The sequence below is a fragment of the Gavialis gangeticus genome, unplaced genomic scaffold (assembly GCF_001723915.1).
Source record: "Gavialis gangeticus isolate Ggan-Ray unplaced genomic scaffold, GavGan_comp1, whole genome shotgun sequence".
In the NCBI taxonomy this organism is placed as follows: domain Eukaryota; kingdom Metazoa; phylum Chordata; order Crocodylia; family Gavialidae; genus Gavialis; species Gavialis gangeticus.
Genome location: NW_017729032.1, coordinates 218,530,868 through 218,556,028, shown reverse-complemented (window position 1 = coordinate 218,556,028; position 25,161 = coordinate 218,530,868). Strand labels below are relative to the sequence as shown.

Genomic DNA, 25,161 nt, shown 5'->3' with positions numbered 1-25,161 from the left:
GACACAGAAGCTAAATGCATATATGATGCATATAATATAATTTACTTTGTCTTAAACAAGGTGAGAGTACACAGAGGGCATTTTTCTGGTCTCATGCACACAAGAATCCACGGCCCTGAAAGTAAAATTGTGTAGGGGGTTCTGTGCTTGGTTTGGTTTGAGTTTTTTGGTTTTCCTTTTTTATAATTTTTTCCTTTGATTTCTTCAAAGAATGTTTAAAAATAAACAGAATGCTGTTAGGAATAAAGGAATTAGATACTGTTGTCAAGCACTCAGCTGTTCATCAGGTAAGTAAAAATATGCTGACCTTGTTCACAGTGTCACATTTTTAAAAAGAACTTCAGAATGACAAATTAGTGGTACATATGGACTACTAGATCAGTTACCATTTACCGGTAAATTTGTTGAGAAAGAAGACATATGGGTAAACATCATGGATTAACCAGGTCTGATTGCACTCTATTGTACAGTGTGTCTATTTTTAGCTACCTTATTTTTTTTCTCTCTGATACTTTTAAAATGACTTTTACTTTTTATCTGTTTTTGTTTTTCTTAAACTTTTATGTCTTTTAAATCTCTTTAGTTGTATTTATTTTTAGCTTTTCTCTGCTATCACTCATTTATCTCATTATTCTAATTGCCTGTGTGGCTTTTCTTATTCTTTATGTAGGCGTTTTGCCTGCTTTCCACTGATATTTTTTTTTCCCCAGCTTTAGTTTCATCTATCAGTTCTCTCTTCTTTCTATTTAAATCTTACCTCTAGCTAGTAGTTCATCTTAATACTACAATTTCTTTTTAACTTCCAAACCATGTCTTCTCCCCCATTTAGAGATGTAATATTGTCTAGTATAGGACAGTTCACTTTATTACTTGAAACTCCATTTTATTCCATTAGTTTCATACCAGGGTCTTGCATAATTTTTTTTTCCTGTAGCACTTAACTTCTGTAAAAATCCTGGGCCTAGATTAATCACATGGCAACCTCTGTCTGTTTCTACAAGCAACAGATTTAAAGGGTGCATCTACATGAGACACTAAAAGCACAGTAGACTTATTCTACTGCCCATTAGCATGTCATGGTGAAAACACGTTAGTGTCACTTAAAAGACATGTGCTAGCACTACTGCGCAGTACTGCCATTACTAAACATAATGTGCCATTATTACGGTGCATTAATGCACGTATAGACCTGCCTGGGATGTAGGTAACTAAGCCTTTTTTGAGGGTATGGTTGTTTAGTGAGAGATGATCAGAACCCATCTGGCAAAGCATGCACGGTAATGCTAGGTAATTTGCTGGCATTAGTGGTTACTGTATAACAGAATTTGGCCAGATTAATTCTAGCTCCCCTGGAAAGTTACAAGATGATTCTGTAGAGTCCTGTAACAAATGAGATAAAGGAGCATGCTGAGGTGGAGATTTGGAGAAGAGAGTTTCGTTTTAAGTGTTTTTATATGTAGCTGGTTGGACCAAAACATAGTTTCTTTGCAGAGCTGTTAGATATTATTCCTTCTCGGACCAGGAAGAGTGAGTGAGTGGGTTCTTTGTAGGCTTGGTTTCTGCACAACATGGACAAATATTAAATCAACCCACATGTCTCATGTTAGATATCCAGAATTAGCTGTCTGTTTTAACTTTCCTTATTTCCCCAAGGTAACACAGGAAGTCACAGTCAGAGTTGGGAATATAATCTAGATCCCCTGTCTTCCAGTCCTGTACTTTATGAGCTGCGCTGGACTACTTCCCTCAAGGAGAATTTGTAGTGGTGTGTCTTCGCTACTCAGTGTTAAACATAACTATATAATTAGAAAACCTTTGATTTAAGGAAGAAGCACTTCGAAGATCCTGGGAAAGAATGTACAAATACAGAAAAGTATTTGAGGGGTTTTGGGGATTTTTTTAAGATACTCTTTTTAGGGTGGATTTTATATTAGTTCCTTGTTTCTGGGTTGTTGCTTTTTTTAATAATGAAGAAAGGAAAAATCTATTAGTATTACTAATTGTGGTGATTTCTTTAGAAATTGTAAAAACATTTGTTCATTTTAAAAAATGTCCTTCTGACCAAAGTCAGGAAAGTGGAAACAGTCTACATGTCAATCGTTCCCTTCTCATGTTCATTTCAAAATCGAAAAGATAAAAAATAAAATAATGTATCTTAGAAGATAATTCTTTTGGAAGATGGCTTGTCATTTTACAAATGCATTTTTGTGAAATTACATTGGATTTTTTTTTTTTTTTTTTTTTTTTTGCAGTATGGAAAATCTCTGCTTATAATAGGGACCTCCTCTCCCAAGGCTCCTTTCTCCTTATGTAGGCAAAACTCAGTGATTTCTCATATTTAAAGCTTGCAGTTCTATTACCATGACTGTCCCCAAAATGTATTATGATGGCCCTTCTCACCACTCTATGCTAGAGATATGGGGTGTTAAGGAGGATCCATAAAATATAGCATTTGCTAGAGCAGGGGTGGCCTCTTTTGCAGCATGGGCAGTGGCACATGACAGAATAGAAAGGAGACAGGCAGCCCAATGGCAGACAAAGCAGAAAGGAGAGCAGCAGATCAGGCAAGGAACACAGGACAGGAAGCAGAACAGCAGATCAGACAGAGGAAGCTGACCAGTATGGCACTTGGGGAGGGTGCAGGGCTAATTTGTGGCCTGCCTGGCAGCCAAAAAGGTTGGCCCCTACCAGTGTAGAAGCGTAATTGTTAGAGCTCTGTTATCTCATTACAGTAGGTATGGAGGGATATTCTGGTAACAAAGTCTCAAGCCGTTTTTACAAATTTCAGGCAAGCTTTGCAGCAACCTCTTTTTTGTAATCTGCAACAGCGCATTAAGCTGTGAGTCTTATTTTTTTTCCCTCTTTTTTGGTAATGTTTGTGGCACCTTCACCTCCAGGGTATTTGCCTACACATCCATATCCTATATAGAGCCTGTTTTAGGGGGAAAATCCTTAGTTTAAAGGCAAAATGCATTGAGTTAATCATGCAATAAAGTGCATTTCAAAGTAGGGGCTATTATGTAGACAGGACTGCTTTCATTTTCTGCTCCATTTCCCAAAATTTGCCTGATCCAGCACCTCCATCCACTTGAGCCTGATTAAAGTCAGTGGGCTGAGAAAAGGCATGTGACAGTGGGATGCAGAAAACTTAGGTTGTCTTCTTTGTTAACTATGCTGCTAGTCTGCTGGGTGACCATGTCTAAGTCACTTCAACTGTTTGGCCTCAATCTCCTCATCTGTGAGATGGAGATAATGATACCATATTTACCACATTTAAAAAGTCTTTTGAAATCTGCTCCCTGAGAATAGCCTGATATCAGTCCCATTGAAAACAACAGAACAGGGCAGCAATGGACAATTCTTAATTGCATCTTCTTTAGAACATTCATTCTGCAACCACCTCTGAAGAAGGAACTTTGACTTAGGAAGCAAAATACTTTAAATGCAGCTGTTGTATAAGCTTTCTGTGAACTTTCAACTGTATGAGAAGTTGGAAGAATTTGCACTGCTGTGCTATTAGGATCATTCATTCAGGGCTAGAGCAGCTGTCTCACTGAATCACTCAGAGCTACATCTCTTAAAGGATTTGTTTTAAAATTAATTTTTACTTACGAACCAATTCAGAAATGTACCTGAAAGTTCTCAGAAAAGCCACTTAGTTCCTTAAGAATAAGTGCTACCTTTTATTGTATTCTTTATATGATGGAATTTATGGTGTAAGTAGAAAGCCCAACTCTATTTCAATTATAGAACCATGTTTGCTGTTTGCATGGTATATACATTGCTATATATGAATCTTGTGTTGAAACTGTTAAGGATGAGCTAAAGTTGCTTCATCATTTGGATATTCACTCAAAATATTTTCTCTCTTTCAGAGACTTGAAGATAGAAAATCTGTTACTAGATGAAGACAACAATATCAAGCTTATTGGTATGAAAGAATTTTGGCAATTCCAATCACTAAAATCTGAATAGTTGTGTAAAAGGAATTTTGAGGCTGCATAAACCTCTGTGTGACAGCTCAGATTGGTACTATAGCGACGAGCTGGGAGAGTACATATATCATCCAAACTGTTGCTGAAAGCACCTTGTGAAAATGTTCCTGTGAATTCAGATTTAATAAATTAAGGACCAGATCATGTATCCCATACACCAAAAAAGATCCTACTGAAATCAACAGGAGCTTTGTAGTGTGATGGATTGCAGGCAAACCCCTCCCCCCTGCCCCCAGGTGTTTTTTTAAACATTGGTAATTTTCATATTTATTGAAGGCTGCATTCCGCCACCAAAGACGCTTGTAGCAGCTGGACAAAATTGGTCATCTGTTTTTATTCTGTAACCTCACTTCCAAAAGCAGATGAGAAATTGGTTCAGAAGCTTGATTAAAAAGAAATTGAAACCAACAATAGACACTTGATTGTATTTGGGTATCAGTTGCATGCAGTTCCCAATTCATTCATGTCCTGCACACACTTTTAGATTAATCATCTATGGGTATAGTCTCTCACTTCCTGTGTGTAGCTCCCGTAAATGTTAATGTGGGCATTGGAAGGGAAATATGCCCCTTATAAAAGAACATCTGTTTATATTTATTTCCATGCCTACACATTTGCTAGCAGCAGTATCTCTGGTTGCAGACGTAAAAGCCATATTCTTTTTTTTTTTTCATTCTTTCCTTGAGAAAAGATTTCATCACCTCATAGGTGATGAAAAATGTTAACTAAATTCAGGTCAAAAGGAAAGTCATCTGTCAGATATATGCATCTCTGAGCAAACAAGAAAGGACTGTTAATGAATTTTAAAATATACAAAACCCACTTAGGGATTTCAGTATCTTGAAAAATAGCCATGACTTCTAGTCATTGCTTCATAATTAATTAGGTAACTGGAAAAACAATAAGAAAACAAAATACAGCATTTCCTCAACTACACATGGATAGGATATTGATACATTACCGCAAATCATTCATTAGTAGTGATGGATGCCACCCATTTTTCCAGTTTAGCAGCTAAGTAAGACCAGATGGTTTATAACACCATAATGAGAACATCTCATGGATTTAAAGAATTTCTTTAACTTTCTTGTTGTTAGGTGCTTGATTACTTACTAGTACATAAGACTGACATCCAGATTCTGAGTTGGATGCTATTCATACAATTCATACTGGTGTGCCAATAAATAAGTTTCAGAACTCTTTCTGCAGTTTCATTTGCTTTGGTTGTTTTACAAAGGTCTAACAAAGGTTGTTTAACATAGTGGGTGGTGTGGGATGGATCGGGAAGAAGATGCTTAGATCTTCCTTGACTAACCAGCATTAAAATAAATTGTCCTCAGGTCCACACAACTGACAGCACTGCAACAGGAGCAGATTGTGCTCAGAATGTATTTTTAAACTAAGACAATTACATCCCATTGCCCAACTGGATATGTTATAAAAAATAAGAGATTTTGTTTATTAGATTGATAGTTTCACTAAGAGTAAAAACAGATTTAATATCTCGTTCAATCCAACCAGTTATAAATGAGCTTAAAACCATTGTTTCAGATTCTCCTGTTCTCTAAGGAAATACTCTGATTTAATTTTCTTGATGAAACAACCCAGAACAGATAGGATGTGCTTATTAAGTGATCCACCAGCCTGCTAGCTAGTGTGTCTCCTCTAATCAGTTCTGGTTGTGAAACACTGACAAGAATTTCTGAACTTTTACTCTGAAAACATTATGGCTTCAATTCTCTGCTCCATCTGAGCTGCACTTGAATGGAATGTAGAAGGTTCAGCATCCTGATTTATAGGCCTCCCGCTCTAGCACAGGTTAGGGCCAAGAGACAGGTCTAATGCACCAAGTGGAGAAACAAGCATGCGGGAACACTTCCCACGCTACACCTTCTAATCTTTAATGGGGCAAGATCACTGAAGGCAGAATAGCTTCTGTTACCCTTCTGTTAGTCAAAAGCTTTCCAATGCAAAGAGAATTCTCTCTCATCTGTGTCTGGCTGGTTACATGGGTGAGAGAATGTACTTCTTCCTGCCCCCTACCTAGATTTCATGAAATACTAAAATATTTCCCTATCATGATGGCAAAATGTTATATTTGATCTCTACCTGTATAACTCAATGGTCCCTTAGTAGAAGTCATCTCTGTTTGGATACCCAACAGGGGTTTTTGAACGAGGAAGAATATGATTTGTGGAATGACATTTGTATGCGTGAGAAACCAGAAATATTAAATTCCGAAGATGCCTTGAATTAAGTTTCTTGTCCATGTGTTGTTCAATGCCAAGCATACTGGTACCTAGTAACTAATATAACTCTTATTTGTTGGCTAATTGAAGAGTAGTGACCTGCTGTATTTACCATATTTACTTGACTATAAGATGAGCCACCCCACCACCCCCGCAATTCAGCATGGGGGGAAAGGCTGCTTGTCTTATATTGGCATATGAAACAGGGGGAAGAGTGGGCAGCTGCTGCAGACCTGATTGGCCCTGAGCCTGGGTAGGGACCAGACTCAGACCCACAGAAGTTTCCTGCCCCTGCTTCCCTTCTGCAGCTTCCAACCCTTGCCTACCACCATCCCTCCCCCTTCCTGTCAGGTGCAGCTCAGCTCAGCTCAGGCGGGGGCTGGGGTATCTCCCAGGCGCACGGAAGCTTCCTCCCCTGCTTGGCCAGTCAGCAACACAAAACTGCTGCAAAGCCAGGCAGGAGCTGAGCTTCCACATGCTGTGCCCTGGGATGGAGCACCCTGAGCAACATCTGACAGTAAAGAGTGGGCGGGGGGAGAGAGGCAGAGACTGGAAGGGACTTCGGAGGAAAAGGCAGAAACTAGGGGGAGTGGGGAGAGGGGCAGAGGCTGTGGGGAGCTGAGAGTGGGAGGATGCAGGTGGCAGGGGGGCATGGGACAAGAAGGCTGCAGGGGGAAGAAGGGGGCAGGGCAGAGGCAAGGGGACCACCTGATCCTACCCATCAGCCACTGCTTTCCCTGCTGTAGCAGTGGGGCATGGTAGGTTTTAAGACACCCCTCCAATATCTAGATTTAACTTAGAAAATGTATAAATATCCCATACATAGAATCAATTACTGGGGGAGTTGGCTTATATCCGAGGTTGTCTTGTATTTGAGTAAATGTGGTATATGTCCTTATGTGTTCCTACTTCCCTGTGCATTCCAGTGAGGACTGAATCTTTTGAATCCTGTTCTACATCAGCCTGCTGAAATGACAGCTTCCTGTTAATTTTTTTCCCTTTTGCTATATATTAAGGTGCTTTAAAATAAATTCTTTGGGATAAAAATCTTGATTTATATTATGCTCATTCCCTTTGCATCATTGACTGTCTCATTTTTTAACTGCTCAAAGGCATTGGGATTTTTGCAGCCTTTGTGAAAGAAGTTAATTTCTTTGTAGCCAGCTGACCTTGATGAAAGATATCTGATAAAGACCTAATTGCACTGCTGGTCATAGGGCTTGGGGCATTCTTGTAAGCACAGTCTGTCATCTGCTTGGGAATGGATGGGACAAACCAGCCCTAGTGTCAGCAGGTATAACTCCATTGAAGTAAGCAGAGTCAGGCCTGCTTGCACAAAGGTCACACTGGCCAGTCTGAATATTTGAATGGCTCTGTTAGTTACGTTCTTGTCACTGCAGTAGTCCTATCTTAATAAGCAGTCTATATCCTCAGCTCAGTGTTGTGCTCCTGAAAGCACTACAGAATAGTAGTGTAATGTTAGACTTCCCTGGCTGAGCATTAACAGCGTGGGTGGTAGAGTTTCCATGTCAAAATATTTGCTTTGGAGCACAAATGACCGCCTTTGATCTAAATTCTGTAATTGGCAAAGGTTACAAAAAGTGTTGGACAAAGACAACAACTGCATTAAAGTTAACAGAGTGAGGGGTAATAACATTCTTATTAAGATCACAGGTAAATATGTCAGGAAAAGTACACTGCATCAGCAGTATGCTGCCAGTATTTTAACAAAGAGCTCCTACAAAAATGCTCTCCTTTTGTGTGCGATAAACTCCTTGTTCCCAGCATGCATGTATATGCCCATGAGCCTCACTCCTTTCTCTCCTCCCTGCAGAGAGAGGAGGAGCAAGGAAAAGGGGGATCCATTAATTTGTTTTCTTACTGGCAGTAATGTTTATTACATTAAGCACAATGAAGAAAGGAGACAGCCGCCCTGTGAATACCAACCCATATAAAATGAACATCCTAGGAGGGTTTACACTTAAAAAAAAAAAAAAAATACAGTGGGTCAGACCTTCAGGTACAATAAAATAGCACAGCTCCATTGACACTGGGGTAGCAGAGCAGATTTACATCAGCTGAGAGCCTGGCCCATTACACACTTTGATCAGAAAGCACAGTGTTCAAGCTGTATCCATTTAAAAAGTCAGGGCAGCTGGGAGAAGGAAACCCCTGTGTGATCCTATTGAGGTATCCATCCCACAATTTTTTTAAAGCAGTTTTACCCTGGGTATAATGTGGACCAGTCAATAAGCAATACATGACTAAACATATAAATAATATACAATTAATCCCAATAAAGAGTGTTATTACCCCAAGCTCTGAAAATTATAATGCTGTTATTGTCTTTGTCCAATACTATTTTTTTAAGAGTTAGGGTGGATACAATACTATCTTCCAGAAGTAGTTTTCCATCAGAGGCAAGGAAACCATCCCAATTTTCTCTTCACTTTTTAACAATGTGCTCCGGGAGTCCTGAGATGCTTACATACAGTGCAGTGTACATGAGCTCTGTGCTGGTCTCCCAAATGGTCAAGCAGTCAAGAGGAAATTGTTTGTGTGAATTCATATAGACCTTATGCTCACACAGTAAGCCTTATAACTGAATTTTCATAGGCATTATTTTTATTCCATTTATTTTTACTTAAATCACCCTGAAATCTGGACTTGTCATTTGCAGTCTGGAAATTTTTAAGCAGTTTGAATAAAATGAAAACACGCAAAACTGAAGATGTTGTTGTCGTCTTCATCTTCACCAAAAGCTGCAACCTCAACATACTTTTCAGTTCACACCTCCGTCATCCTACCTACATTGAGATCTAACACATTATTTCTATATAACATCGCTAAAATACAGCCTTTCCTGTCCATCCATACAGCTAAATTCTTGTCCAGGCTCCCATAATTGCATTCCTTGGTTCCTACAGCATCCTTTTCTCTGAGCTTGACAAACAACTCTGCCCTGCTGATATCCTCATCCATAATGCTGCTGCAAAGATCACTTACTATACCATGTCATCCCTCTCTGCATTCCTCTGCCATATCAAACATAAGCTGCTTAGTGTTCACTTTGAAGGCCCTTCGTAGCCTACCCTCATTCTAGCAATCGTCTTGCATTCAATATAAGAGGTTGATTCTTGTCTCTGCTTGTTATATTTTTGAACAAGAACATCAGATACTGCTGTGGGATACAAATACAATAATTCAAGGGAGAAAAGCTCCATCTTTTCCTAATATGCCACTTCAGAGTCAAGGGTCAGAGTGCAGCCCGGTGTGTTTATATATTACCGTCACTATTTCAGAAAGTCAAACCTCCTGTTAAATCTGATGGTTCATTTACATGATGTAGTGGAAATGTTTTAAGCTATAACACTTAGACTTTGCCTAGGACTTTTTGTGTGACAGTCTAGAGCCTACTCTGACCCATGTATAGGCACATAGCAGACCAAATTTTGCTCTCTTCTGTATTCATCCACCACCCATTGAAATTTTTTTTTTGCATTTATGCATCTAGCAACTGAATTTTCCTATATTGTTTTCCCAACAAATTTAAAAAGTACTTTTCAGTCTTGAAGGTCGCAAACTTTAAAGAATTCCTTTTTTTAATATGACTTCTTATAGTAATAAATTGCATATATTGGGAAAATGTACTTTCTCTCTGAGTTTCAGTGCCTTTCTGAAATTGTGTTGTCTTTCATTTTCATAGACTTTGGCTTGAGCAACTGTGCAGGTATCTTGGGTTACTCCGATCCATTCAGCACACAGTGTGGCAGCCCAGCATATGCAGCCCCAGAACTTCTTGCAAGAAAAAAATATGGTCCCAAAATAGATGTTTGGTCCATGTGAGTCATTTAGCTTGTATTACCTAGTCTGTATTTTTGCCGCTGTTCGAATCGGAGACAGTATTAAAGTGTTTAGTTACTGTGAACAATCACAGTCTCTAGGAGCAGTATAACTGATTGAATTATATATGCAGACATCTAGATTAGAAAACAGATTTGACATTTTACAAAATTATCATCATCAAGTTTATGACATGTGCCAGTACAAGTATGGAACATGGCAGGCCAGAAGTGGCCCAGCTGTGTCTAGTTGTTCACAGAGAAGGAACCTTTTGGATAATACTTGCTGGCCATCTGAGCAGTTTTTTGAATGAATGAGGCATGAGGTTTCATAGGCAACTAGTAGGGGGTGCATGTGTCCCCTCTGAAAGGGCTGGTGCCCTCCCGATGGCTAACACTGATGCTGTTGGTAGAGCTGGTGCCTGCCCTGACAGGGCCGCCGCCATCAGCGGCTTCTACAGACTCCTCACCAGATTCAGGAGGCACCAGTCACTCATGGATAGTTTACTTCATTTCCAGCATTCTTAAGGCCTAATACTAATATTAATATTGTGGTAAGAACTTATCAAACAAACAGGAAAATATAGTTCTGGCATTATTTGAAGTGCAGCCTATTCACCCCAAAGAATCCCCAGACTCTTCAACTAAATCCCATGTATTATATAGTCCACACAGGTATTGAAACTGTCCAGCTCATAACACAGAGAACATAAGGGGCAAAAGGGATGAACCATTGTTTCTACAAGTAATGTGAGATTTTGAGTATCAGTGTAGTATAAGCAAAAGGCTCTCAGGCTTCAAGTGGTGAAGGTAAGTAAGATGTATAGGAGGTAATATGTAAATCTGGAGTAGAAAGGCTCAGCCTGCACTGGTTTAATTGTCCTCCTTTTTTTCAGTACATGGTGTCAGTTATATCCATGGACTCTTGCTGCTTCTGGGGAGAACTGAACTGAGGTAGTGCACTTGGGAGAGAGAAGAGGTAGAGAAAGTACAATAAAAGTGAATGTTAGAAAAAACAATGTGATCCTGAGAACTGAAAGTCAGGAACTCTAGAATTCTCGTCCTTCCTTTGCTACTGATTGCCTTGGGCCAGCAACTTAATGTGGCTTATCCCCATTTTACACATGGGGAAATAAGACTTACATGCCTGATTGGGGGGTGTTGTAAGATGAAGCACACTGAAAATGTAAAGACCTACATTAATATTACCCCTGCTATTGCCCATAGATGATACGTAACTGTAATAAATAATGGAATGTATATCTTTAAACAGAGGCTTAATGTGATCACAATTGTAACACTGTTGACTTCAGCACACCAGGCAATAATTTGACCCAGTGAACTTCTCTGTTCATGTGGATGGGAATGGCTGTATCCAATAGTACCTTTTTATAGCTTTCCATGTTATAGCCCGATTGACAGCCTGTGCTCTGAGAAGATCCATAGCTAAGTTATCATAGAGCTGCTTAATCTCTCACTGCTGCAGAAGGTCATCTGTCCACTTCAAGGATGAGTTTTCTAGGTCTGACGAATGCAGGAGCTTTCACTGCAGGTGGAATGTAGAAAAACAGAGTGCTGCCATCCTCTGAAACCCCTCAGATTCCAGCCTTTGCTTTTGCTGAACATACTACTGCTATATGTATGACATATAGCTATATATATTACATATGGATTTAGTTTCTATACAGTGCATGAGTGCCTGCATTTATAGCAGAATGGGAAGATAAATTCTCCAAGAGAATTCAGTTTAAAATCCTTTTAAAAGAGAGAGGAATTAGAGTCTTAGCCTAGTTTTCATTGCTAAACTGGCCGGTTTGGAAGTGTTTGGACCAAGAATTGCTCTGAGAAATGTACTGATATACAGCCTGCTGAAGCCAATGGAAGTTCTGGGGGCAGGATCTCCCATTAACATCAACAAATATTTGTCACACAGAGCAGCAATGAATTTAAGCCTCTAGTTGTTACAGGAAGCAACCCACAAGTTCAGAGGGCTCTAGAGCAATTAATGTTGGTCTCTCTCTTACAGTTATTCATCATTACAGTGAAAGTATTGTAATTTAACTATATTTCTGCATTCCTTTCCTTGTTTCCTATGGGAATCATTTGCCTACTTTTTTCTCCTCTGCTTCTCTTTACAGTGGAGTGAATATGTATGCAATGTTGACTGGGACCTTACCCTTTACTGTGGAGCCATTCAGTCTGAGAGCTTTATACCAGAAAATGGTGGACAAAGAAATGAATCCCTTCCCTACCCAACTCTCCACAGGTAGTCAATACAACATCCTCAAACCTATTCAGATTCAGTCAGTTGGAATTATTACATTTAACTCTGGACTTAGGAACTTTGCACCAACATAGCAAGTTAACTGTGAAAGAATGTGGAGTGTTTGTTTTTACTTTGGTTAATGTAAGATCTGCATGTTCCACAGTAATATATATTTTTTTCCTTTGCTTTTTTGGAGCACATGCTGGAGGACAGTGTTGTAATGAATCTGTTCATGATGTAACAACGTAAATTTATGGAGTTGCTTTATCCTTCCTAGTGTAGTTGGTCAATATTCCAGTTTCAAGTGATTTCACTTAGATTCCAGAATTATTGTTATTGACATGATTATTTGTTATTTCATTATTGCTATTTAATGCAGTCTTGTCATTCAGCAAAAGTATTGCTTATGAACTTCAGTATAGATTGTGTCGGTCTTTGTCATGAGCACTGTTTTACCTAGTCTTTATTTCTCTGTCCACAATTTGAAGTTGACTGATGTTCTCCAAACAAGCTTATCTGGAGACACAATTGTATTTTTTTCTGCACCCGTTGCTGAGCTCCGCACTTAAATAAGTATGTGTGGAGAAATATTTTCTATTCATATTTTGCCACCTTTTTAAATTTTGTTGAATGTCCCCTCATTCATGGTCTGTCAGACTTATAGGACAGAAGTTGTCACGACCTTTTCTTTATCAGTCATTTTACATGCTTTGATCAGTTCCTACCCACATTTGCTAGTAGAGAGACAAGGTGGAAGGCAGCTGAACATTGATCAGCTGTCAGTATGGGAATGTCATGGTGGGAGGATCAACTCTGTGTCAAGGCTTAGGATCAAAGTCTGGATTTTGGAGGGAAGTGGGTGAGGACACTGAGGGGGATTAATGCTGAATTTTCACCAGTAGTTAGCTGTGTTAGTCTGAAGTCTGGCAGGGCAGGGTGACACCTTAGAGACTAACTGGTTCAGAGAAGGATAAGCTTTTGTAGGCAACAGCTTACTTTACTATCTAAAGAAATAGGCTGCTGCCTACAACAGTTCATGCCTCTCTAAACCAGTTATTTTCTAAGGTACCACCTTGCCTTGCCTTCTGCCAGAATTCTCACTGGGTAACTGGCATGGTATTGTAGTGGGAGCATCCTGATTGTACATCAGTTGCTGTTGAAAAGGTAGAGGAGGCAGATGGGAGGGTGCAACAGTGGGATCTCTGCAGGCTATTGGAGGGATTACTGTGCTAGGAAATGGCACACAACCGGGAAGGCAGCAGCTAAGGACCTACTCACTCGCATCAGCTAGCATTCTAGTTGGGAAGACATTGCAAGGGCTTCTCCTTTTGCAATTAAAATTATATATGTGCAAGGAAGAAAATGATGTTTTGGCAACTACTCAGGAGAAGCAGCCTGAGTGTAGAATTCATAGGTGTGTGAGAACTGCAGACAGAAGAGAGCACCCTGGAGGTACACACAAGCCACAAGCCTCTCCTGTTCTTTGTGCATTTTCCATAGAGAAGCAGCAGGTGCTCGCATCAGAAAGCCAGTGATGCAGTTTGGGTGACTTGGTGATTTGGGATGAATTTCTCTGAGTAAACCTCAATGATCTGCATTATGTAGGGAACCAGATTTAGAGGGTTATAATGGTCCCTTCAGGTCTTCAGTTTATGAATGGGCACAACTTGAACAATTTATTATATTTAAAAAGGTTGTTGTGCTTGCTTCTGCATAATTGCCAGTGGTAGGAACGTTCAGGATGCATACTTGTAGACAAGAAGATGTTCATTTGAAAATAACAGAGCTTCAGTCATTCTCAACGGAAACTGCAAAGGTACCTATCCCCTCTGCACACATTTACAGTGTGCTTGACAGAGCCCTGAGAATCCCCCTGATTACTGCAGGTTTGTCGAAGTGATAAACATCATGGCTACTATTTAGTATCATATCCCTTCCAGGTACACATTCCAGGCCCTGAATCCCAGCCTCTATTCTTGTAGCTTAGAAGAACTCAATAGGTTCCCTATCAGTGTTGCTCCTTGTTCTTTCAGTATCCTCATGAGGCACTCTTCTTTTGCCAGCAGTTCATGTTCCAGTGCTTTATGAGTGAGCTGGGATGTTGTAAGCCTCAGTCTGTATTTGATACAATTAGAGTGTTTGGTATTTCCATTCTGGAGACTTCCCAGAAAGATTCAGTTACACTAACTTGCTATCTTTATATTCTAGCACATATCCTAGTGCTCCACTGAGTGATTGTAAGTAATATTATATTAACTACTTCATGCTGTACTGGACTAGGGTGCCAAATCCTGATCCTCTTGAAGTTAATAGCAAAGTCAGTTCAGCAGGGCCATGATTTGGCAGAAACCATACCAGTCCAGCACTCAGAAAGGTCTTTGCCAAGGCAGAGCTGTTTCATACTGTGTATTTCCTAGTGTAGTTGGCCCTGAGGGCTGTTTGGTTTGGCCATGGGAGTATTTCTGTCTGATAAACTGTTTGAACCATAGTAATTTCTTGGGAAGAATTCTTCACATTTTCATGTGCACAGATGCTCTTTATGTGATAAGTTTAATTTATTTATAAGGAGACTATAGATGTACACAATGGCCACTTACACACACAAGACTTTGTTTGAGCAATATGTAGCAGGAAGAAAAGCTCTTATTTTAATTAGATTCATTTTACTGTTTTCTCCGTTATTGAATTTTATTTTCACAATCAGATTTGTCTCAGAACTACATCTTTGTGTACTGTGTAAGTTCTGTAACATAAAGCTCTAGAGTATGGGTATCAAGCTTGACCAGCCCCCTTGGCTGGATCTAGGCTATGGCTACTCGTGTGCTAGATCCAAACTGTGTGTGTCCCCATGGGCTGGATCTGGACTTACTAGCAGCATGCAGCTGTTGATCATCTCCCCCCAAACCCTGCCAGTACACATCCTCAGTAGGGTACTGTACCTGGGAATTTGGCCTGGCCCCTCCAGGAGCCCTATGGGCTGAATGAAACGGCTTCACAGTCCAGATGTGGCCCACTAACCCTATCTTTGACCCCTGCCCTATAACAACTATAATGTTTGTTTTATTTGGTGGAAGCTACTATAGTTACTTTGAACTCACAGACAAAAAAAATTAATGGAGCAGACTTAAATATGTTAACCTTCATCCACTGTATATAAAGGTGTGTGGCAAAGAGTGTAAACTGAGATTTAAGATGACATTTGTTCTCTCACCACTATTAGGCCTTCAGTTAGTAGACAAGAGCTGTTCTTCTTGCCAAAGTGTTGCTTTGCTAACTTTTAAAGTAAAAAGAACTTTTTCTTCAACTGTGGAAGAGTTTTGGGGTGGGTTTTTTTTTTGTGATAAATTTGGAAATCGGAGGAGAAATTGCTGAAGGTTGCCTTTAATTGTGCAGTATGTATTGTAACAACACAGGATTTCATAAATACAAAACTCTTTTACATCAAACAAGCAGCCATTCTTATCTCCCTAATCAATCTTTGATGCACAAGTTAAAACATTTGATAAGCATAAAGCACCCAATGCAACCATATAGCAGCAGTGGCATACAATTTAGGGTTGGTATACGCCCTTCCTACTTAGGAGCCTTATTTCATTAAAGCTCTTACCCAAGACAGCTGTCCTATGAAAAGGGTTGTTAGATGAAAAGAGTTCCAGTATTAATGAGCTTGGCTGTAACCCACACACATTCCTGGTTTCTCACTTTACCTCTCCTGCATCTCAGATAGTTTCCTCTGGGAACAGACAGTTGAAATAGAGACTGTAGGAATACTTCCAAAAGGATTTTTATCTGTAGCTTCAGTTACTACAACTTCACGGGTTTTCCTCTCTCTGTTTGTTAGAATTTATGTCACAAAATCCTTTTATAGCTAATAGCCCGAAATTCACTGACATTTTACCTTTCAGTCAATACATTCCAGTGACTGTATTTGCAAAACCTGTCAAACAGTACCTCCAGGGTGTATGAGTGCACATGCCAATGGCATATGCCATTAAGCAAACCCTATGAAGCGGAAAATGAGGTAGTACAGTTTATGAGGCCTGAGAAATTGAGAATTAAAATTCCAGAAAAGTGTAATTTCATCCAATGACATATACTTAATACAGTTTGAAGGAGATATTTTTATGAGGTGGGTTTAACCTGTGATTCCATGCATGAAATGTTTCAGGTGGTCAGACTTATAAACAGCAACTCTGCATAATTTCAGCAGGTGCACACTCACACTTGGCATTCTCTAAACAATAGAAAACAAATGATCTTTGACTATTACAGGGAAAATCAAAACAGGGACATTTTTATATTCCAGAGTGAAAATTGCTTTGTTCCTGTTTTTTTACTGAGGTTGGGAAGTGGTTAACATTTAGAGAGAGATGAAATTTCTAATAATACTGGTATTGTATAATTGTCAAAAGAAAAAACTTTATTCTAGAATTATACCACAGAAACAAAATTCAGTCAAGTACAGGGTAGGGATTAATCTGCTTGGCACTGTCCTTAATTTCATCCTAGATGAAGTCCCTACTTTTGATTATATAAAGAAGAAAGGGCTGGATAATTCCTCAAGGTTTTTATAAACTGAGCTAGTTGCCTCATTATAAGCCAAGTGCAGATCAAGAAGAGGATGTAGCTGTTTTCTTTGCGTCTGACTTCAGATAGAGCTGGCATCCCTCTCCAAAAATCAATTAATTGGTTTCATGTTTGCATTTGGGTATGACTCATGTTAATTTTGATCTCATATGCTCTTATGGCTTGAATCCAACTTCAGTGATAAACTATCACCCCCCACCACCACCACCACCACCCTATGTGAATCATCAGAAGGTGCCAGGTGCTCTTACTAACCAGATTTGAATGTCTGGGTTCTAGAGGCCAAAGTGGAGAGAGGGAAAAGAAAGGGCTTGTCTCTGGAATGTTTCTCCCAATCCAAGTCTATTAATCTTTACAATACTGCTCAAATGTCATCACCTTAGCCTTTTTCCCAGAAAGAAGATCCCAGAGAGGGGTGGGAGGTTTTATGGGGAATTTAGCTCCTCTAGAGATTTTTATTTTTAGTGACAGGGTGCATCTACACGTGCCATTAAGGCAGATGCTGTGCCCAGGACCACAGCAGCCCTGGGTTGACAGGGGGCCTAGGAGTTAGTCCTGGGCTCTGGGGGGGCAGCATCGGGTGGTGGAGGGGCTGGCTGGGGAACAAGAGCTCCTTAGCATGTGGAGTCCCATGGCTAGGCAGCAGGAAGCAGTCCAGTCCCCTGCTGCCTGGGCTGAGTGGGTTCAGTGTACTCCCAGATCAGCTTTATAAGTACGTTTACACAGTTATTTTTGCCACTGTAAGATAGTACTGTCCCAACAGTATTATCTTACAGTGGTGAAGATTAGTTTGCTGAGGTCTAATAGTACTGCATGTGTAGACTATGATGTTTACATTGCAGGAAATTAGTTTACTGTGCAGTTAAGTGCACATTAGATGCACTCAGGGTTGTGCATGTTTGTAACTGTCCTCAGAACTTGTTGCTTGGGTACATGTTATTTGAGAGGAAAAGGTAACGGGCAAAAGCCAGAATTAAAGAACAATTTGTTGTTCCTAGCAAGAAAGAATACTTTGTTCAAGAGATGTGACTTGGGAAGCTGCAGAATACTTCATAGAACTGCTATAACATCAGGTTCTAAGACAGTCATGGACTCTGGTCTTTTCGTATTACTGTAGTATTGTTGTATGAAAATGTATCAATCTCATGAGAGGTTTAAATTAAAATAGCATAGGTAAATCCATGATTTGGGAAGATAGAAACCTCAAACCCAATTCATGCCTAGCTGACCTGGTAATGATATAATCATAATTTTCTCTCTATTTCAAATGTAAATTGCTTGGCACATGGACCTTCTGAGATGGGCATGCTTGAGGGAAAAATGATCTGTACATAAAGGAAAGGACAGGCTAACAATACTCTTGTAAATGATTGCTTTGTTTGTTAATATTTATGACTTTTTCTACTTGTTACATCACAGACTGCTGAATTAAGCCTATTGCTTTCTTTATATGGCCACAGGTGCAAAAAAACAAGAGGCCTGTCATTTGTGCTGGTGAAGGCTAAGATTTTTGGAATAGCTTAAAAAGGATATGCTGTAGTTAGGGACCTACCAAATTCAGGGTGACTGCCCCCCAATTTCACGGGCAGAAAGAATGCAGGGCTGTGCAGCCATTTCGTAGGTGAAGCATGGTGGCCCCTCCATGCCTCTGATCAAGGGGCCCCAGTGGTCATGCCTCTTGCTGCTGATTGGCTGTGAGGGCTGCCTGTCAGGTGGTCCCACCCCTCTCCACCGATTGGTGGAGAGGGGTGGGGCCACCTGACAGGCAGCCCATCAGCAGTGAGGGGCAGGGATGGCAGCTATCTTGCCAGCAGCCTTTCCAGTGGGCAGACTACCCTCCCCACTTCCCTGCCATGGTGGACTGCTGTAGCACCCTGAGGACTGTTGGTTTCCTTTGGGAACATGAAGGAAAGAAGATGTTTTCTTTTAACCAAACTGCTCAAAATCAGTTTCCATGTTTAAAATATAACCCTGGGCGCGACACTACACGCGCCTTCACCTGAATAGTAGGATCCTGGGGTACCCAGTAGCCAGTAGCCCTGCCCAGCCCCCCGGGAAACTGCTGCAGTGCCCCCAAGCGGAGAGCCTCCCCTTAAAATCAAGCACCCTCGCAGACAAGTCTCAAAATATTTACAAGATTTAATTATTTGCAACATAACCAATAACCATTAAATAAACACATTGATATACCAACTAATAAACCCTCAAGAACTTATTTACAGTCTCTCACTTGCATATGGTGTACTGGGGATCCTGTGTGCACTGCCCCTAGTGGGGTGTCTTGGGGAACGGGACTGTCTGTGTCCCTGCACATGGGCTGTGGACACTTTCTGGTGCTGGTGTCCGTCTCCATGCTTCTGGGGTCTCCTGGCAGCAAGGGTCTCTGGGCATCAGGCGGCGGCTCCTCCTCTGCAACCCCTGCAAGACAGCCTTCCCCTGCCTCTGACCCCCTTCCCCGGCTCTGCTGTGAGCAGTGTCTGAGCTGCAGGCTGTAGCAACTCTCCTGTCCCACACAGCCTTACAGCCCCAGCAAACGAAGCCCCTCCCTGGGCTTTGCCTGTCCCTGGAGCCCCTCACCCATCAAGGAAAGCAGGGCAGACTCCAGCAGTGGTGACAGTGTGGTCCAGAGTGGGGAGTGAAAGCAGTGCTTCATGGCTCTGCCCCAGCTCCAGACCATGCTGTCACTGCTACAAAATCCCGCCCCCAGTCCTAGAGCAGCATCTTGCTCAGCCATGCACCCTGCTAGCACTCCTTGGGCCGCTCTCCATGGAAACCCTGGCTCTGCATAGTCACGGCCCTGCTCCTCCTAAGATCTCTATGGAAACTGGCCACAGTGATGTGGGCAGGGGCTGCTGGGAAATGGAGTCCACTGTGGGCCAAATTCAGCCTGCAAGCTGGGCTTTTCCTGCCCCGGACCTAGGAGCACAGAATAGTTAGTAGAGGGAGCGGATAAGTCGTAATGAACCATAACACCATAGTCTGCATTAAGTCCATTACTTTTGGTGTCCAGTAAAGTGATGATTTTTTTGTTCTCGGGCCTGTCTTCTAAAGATATTGTGTAGGTTGCCCTTGAGAACAAGGACTGGGAAGTCAGAGATGGAGCAGCTGTTTTGTGAAACATATTCCCATTGGTGACTGGTTGATTCTATCCTTTACCATTGTTCTGTGAGAGTTTATTCTGGAGCATAGAGGTTGAAAATCTGAGTATTGTACATGGCCTTATAGGTGTGAGATATTAGTGAATAAATTAGTGACATCTCTGGTGACAAGGATCTCTCTCCTTTGGGAGATGATCATGTTGTGGATTTTGTTGAACAAATTTGTATGTTATAGAAAACTTGCTCTGAGTGGCGAGCAGTTGGATAATGGTTTCTGTGAACTGTGACAGATCTTTAGTGAGGGCACCACAGCTGGATATGATGGGTCTGCCAGGGTTTCCTTGTTTGTATATGTTGGGGAGTATGTAAAATGTTCCTGGAGTGGGAGAATAGAGGAATAGTTAGTGCAGTTTTTCTCAGTTCTGCAGCACACTTGGTTATTACAGTTTCTCCCAGGCAGTTTGCTATAGAAATATGTTGTACAGAAAAGGCTCCTGATCAGATTTATTTTATTTTTTATTTCTGTTTTTTACTTAACAATCAGATCCTGGGTGTGCTTCAGGATCTTCCTAGTCTAAAACAGTATTATGTGACTAGGGTCAGGCCTGACTGTAATTTACAACAAATGGCCACTCACTGTGTTGCTTTCTTTCTGAAAGTGTGATAGGTTACTGAACTTTTGAAGCAAACAACAGATACTTTTCCTATTCTCCGTGTTGACTCTATAAAAAAATGTTTACTTTACTTATGGATTAACTCCTTATCGGTATTTTTACTCAGTCACTAGAGCATACCATAAAGAAAAAGTTGCTTGGTAACATATCTTTGGTGAGATACTTACCATAGTAGCCTGCTACTAAGTTAAGTTGTAAAGTGTATGACAGAGCTGTTGTTTTTTCTTAATGTCTTCACAGCGGCCATAAACTTCCTACGATCTCTGCTAGAGCCAGATCCTGCAAAGAGACCAAACATTCATCAAGCTTTAGGCAATCGTTGGCTTAATGAGAATTACCCTGGGAAAGCACCACCTAATGTCACATATCCAAACAGGTACTATGATAAATAGAGGACTTTGTCAAACCAGAGAGTTCTTGTGAGCATGAGAACAAATTGAAATAATAAGGGCGCAATCTTCTTACACTGACTCACATGGCATAGTCCTGTTGAACAATCTAGGATTACTCGAGTTAGTAAAGACATCTTATGTAAGTAAAGGTTTGCAGAATTGGGTATTAAGTAAATGCAAGATATTATCAAATAAAGAAAACTTCTTACTATGAAGGTCAATTGTACCATCCTAAGCTAGCAAATTGTATGCTTTGCTTTTGCATGAAGCAAGACTTCAAAAGATGTTGGCTTTGCAGCTCCTCAGAGCTGATGCATGCACCACATAGTACATCAGTCTTGGGCAATTCCTTGTTTTCTCATGCAGCAATGTTATTGTGTGATGTTAGCACTAATAGATGTGGTCCAAGTTGAATGATCTGGCTTTAAAGACCACTAATCTTGACTATCTGAATAAAAACCAGAAACCCATGACTGTTTCCAGATGGATAACAAGGACCTAATGGCCAATGTATATGCATCCCTCAAAAAAAAAAAGTGGCTGTCTTGCCAGAGGTAGGGCAGAGAATGGGATGAGTCATTAGCTCAGCATTACTGCCCTGAATTTAAGAGTAGTGGAGTTAATTTGCATAGCATGCTTTGAAACAAAAAACTCTCACAAAGGATCCATGGTGCACTGGACTGTACTAGAGTATGGTACACATGAACATTTTGTGTTAAGGAAAGGGAAAACAAGTGTAAACTGAATGAGTCATTAAGCTAATGAAATCACTGTCATAATGAGTCTAATCAATCTACTCAACATGGCATCTGTTAAGCAAATGTAACTATAACTGGGAGCTGTGTGGGTAACTCATTTCTCTCACTGCTCTTGTTTTATCACCAAAGAAAAATAAAATGGCTTGAAATAAATCTGATTTGAAAATTCTTTTGCATTAGTAGGCACCCTCATGTTTATTATGTAGATTTGGAAACTTGTGTTGCTTTTTGTTAAATTGTGGTGTTTGAGTTCATTTGAGTTTGTTCAGTAGCGTAACCGATTGTGTGCGTAATTAGTTAGGTGGCTTGTAAAGACAGTTGGAATCTGTTAGAGAAAACAGAAGTGCAATGTCTTTTATTTACCAAGTACCTATTAATCATTCCATCCTGAAAGCAAGCAAACCACATGTAAGAACTAATGAAATCTGGGGTCCTGAACTATAGGGAGCGGTCTGTGTGCCTTTGTTGGAAAACAAGTGCTTTTCATACCCCTTTCCGGGAAATATGTTTTTTAAGGAAATACCAATGTAAAACTTTGTCCTTTTATTTTTCTTTTTTTAAATCACCTTTACAATAAATATTCTCTGCAGACCATTTGACATGCCTCTAAAATATGCAGGACAACTGTCACCAGAATATTGTGACTCAGAATAGTGCTTCAGCTAATGAAGTAGCAAGAGATAAAAGCCATACGGATTCTTGCCCTTCTCACTTTTGATAATAGTGCTTGTCTGCTTTTTCTTAGCCCATGCACCAAACCTGACTTATCTAAAAGTTGTTATACCATGGCCTGTGCAGCAAAATCCTTTTGAGTAATTTTAAGGCTGTATTCAGCCTTCATTTACATCAATGTACATCAGGAGCAACACCACTGAAATCAATTTTCACAGATTTTCTCCAGTTTTTGTCAGTTTGTAATTGGACAGACTAAACTTCCCGATTCTCAGAAAACTACCACTTAGCCCCCATGACATTTCTCTCTTACTATATTTATACAATTTACAAAAAAAACTGTATACCTCTACTCTTGAGTACCCCTTTATTGGTACCACTAAGTGCTGCTAACTCAAGGAGCTAGTAGGGGCAGGGAGAAGTGGAAATAATATGGAGAATTAAATTAAAGCGCTCTAATTAAAGCACCCCCTCCACTCCCAGAGCACACGTATACATTCCCCACAGCAGAAATATCTTGTGCCTGTTCATGTTTTAAAAAGACTCAATCTCTAACTACAAAATGAATGTTAATGAGCACACTGAATAAAGGAAACCTTTGACTAGTCAGGGTTACCCAGGCAAGATTTCGGGTACCATTTAAAATCCTGCTCTGTTTATCCTCATATGAGGTACATGTATTCCCATGTATAAGAGATATACAAAGTATCACTTCGGGAGGGAGGTGGGAAAAGTGATGTTGCACCTATTAAAACTAAGTCAGGTTTTAGAAAAACTCAGAACTCAGCAGCTTCCATTAAGGCATCTAGATAAGTGGCGAACAAAGAATATCCTTTTAAAAAAAATCAGTCCTTTTGACAGCAGTGGGAATTGTTGGGTGTTATGCACATCTGGAATCTGGCCAGTTCACTTAGCTGTCCAAAGGTGAGCTGAGCTCTTTGGAAAAATCTGTCTTAAAAATGCATGGTAAATGCATAGTTATTATAGTACCAGGCTTTTCCTTTCCATGTTTCAGCTGAGAATTCTGCTTGAGAGCACACATGCATGTGCACACATGCACAGACACACACACATAATATATAGATGGAACCTATATTTGTACAGTGCTTTCCATCCTGAAGCACTTCTACCAACTTTATGAACCACTGTGGAAATTTTGCATCTCACCCACTTGTTACTAAATGCACCTTTTACTAAGTTGAAACACTTTAGTTATTTCATGCAAGGAGCAACACTGCAACAGTTGATAATAACACATGAAAAATAGTATAATATCTAACTGAAAGAACAGCATCATTTTAGTAAGCAGAAAAAAAATAGGTACCTGAGTAAGGTTTAGCTTTTTCCCTACAAAAGCAGTCAGGGGACTGGAACTATTCCAGTAGTGAGGAACTTGACATTTTTATGTTTTAATTAAACTGTGACATCCCCAGCACCACAGTACCGCTTAACCCCATGCTGGGGCATTCTTTGGCACTTGACTAAGAAGGAAGAATGCCATCCCTTTAATTATCCACCACATTTGTGGCAGCACCTGCTGTCCTATGGCAGTGTGTCACCTGAAGTACTAACCAGACCTAACCTTTTGTTTATTTGTCAGATCTGGAGGAGTGGTCTGAGTATAAAAAAGCTCCTCAGGTTAAAGGTATTCTGACTTTAGAGTATCAAGTGCTATATGTCAGCAGCTAAATAATTCCTTGCTGCTCCTTTTTTCCTAGAGAGCTATCTTTAAAAATATATAAAGTGAGTCATGCGGATGTATAACATCATTTTAGATATCTAATGCCTACTCTGCAGGTATCCTTATTACTAACAAGCCTCCTAATGCCTCATCAGGAGGACAGTAAGAATAAATTGTTCCATCTCTCTCTGTTTAGAATTCACCTAGAGGATCTCAGCCAAAGTGTGCTGCTCCACATGACAGAAAAGCTTGGCTACAAGAACAGTGATATTATCAACACTGTGCTCTCCAACAGGGCATGCCACACGCTTGCCATCTACTTCCTCCTTAATAAGAAGCTAGAGCGCTATTTGACAAGCCTTCGAGTGAGTATTGCTTGATGTTGAATTTTGAATCCAAAAAAATAATGCTGAAATGTATAGAAATGTTACCATTCCCTGGCATTCCATTCTGTGACTTTAACTTGGTGATGTGCAGCCACAGCTCTAAACACTATTTCAAATAAAAACTCCCAAATTGAGGAAATAATGAGTTTCAGGTCTCAAGTACATGGCTTCAAAATTTGGAGAATGGACACCCCGGCAAAACTGTTCCTTGGAGCAAACAAGACATTGCCATGTACGGCTTTATTTTTGTCTTAGAGCTATATCAGACTTGAAGTGCTTTGACATAATTCCACTGTTGTAAAGAAACAGCGTGTAATATAATGTGATTTGAGGAGAGTTGGGGACAGTTTAATAGCCACTGCTTTTCTTTTATTTGTTTTGAAGATAAAGCTTTAAATAAAAGTTATTCTTAAAAATAACGTGTATGTAGATTTTGTTTATCTTTATCTTTTTAATTTTTTTTTGGATGCTTTTGGCCCTGGCCATAAAGCATTCATGCCAAATAGGTCTTAAATGTGACCTTAAGTCAAAAATCCAACTGCTCAGTTTTCATAGCAAGCT

General features: G+C 40.2%; 1 protein-coding gene across 1 annotated transcript in view; it reads left to right on the top strand.

Annotated features, from left to right (window-relative positions):
• Positions 1-25,161, top strand: part of HUNK (hormonally up-regulated Neu-associated kinase) — an 87,083-nt gene that overhangs the window by 46,324 nt on the left and 15,598 nt on the right. Inside the window, exons 3-7 of the mRNA XM_019524992.1 lie at positions 3,876-3,931; positions 9,951-10,086; positions 12,225-12,352; positions 20,952-21,087; positions 24,411-24,579. Of these exons, the coding sequence (XP_019380537.1) occupies positions 3,876-3,931; positions 9,951-10,086; positions 12,225-12,352; positions 20,952-21,087; positions 24,411-24,579 (625 nt within the window). The remainder of the gene's footprint in view (positions 1-3,875; positions 3,932-9,950; positions 10,087-12,224; positions 12,353-20,951; positions 21,088-24,410; positions 24,580-25,161) is intronic.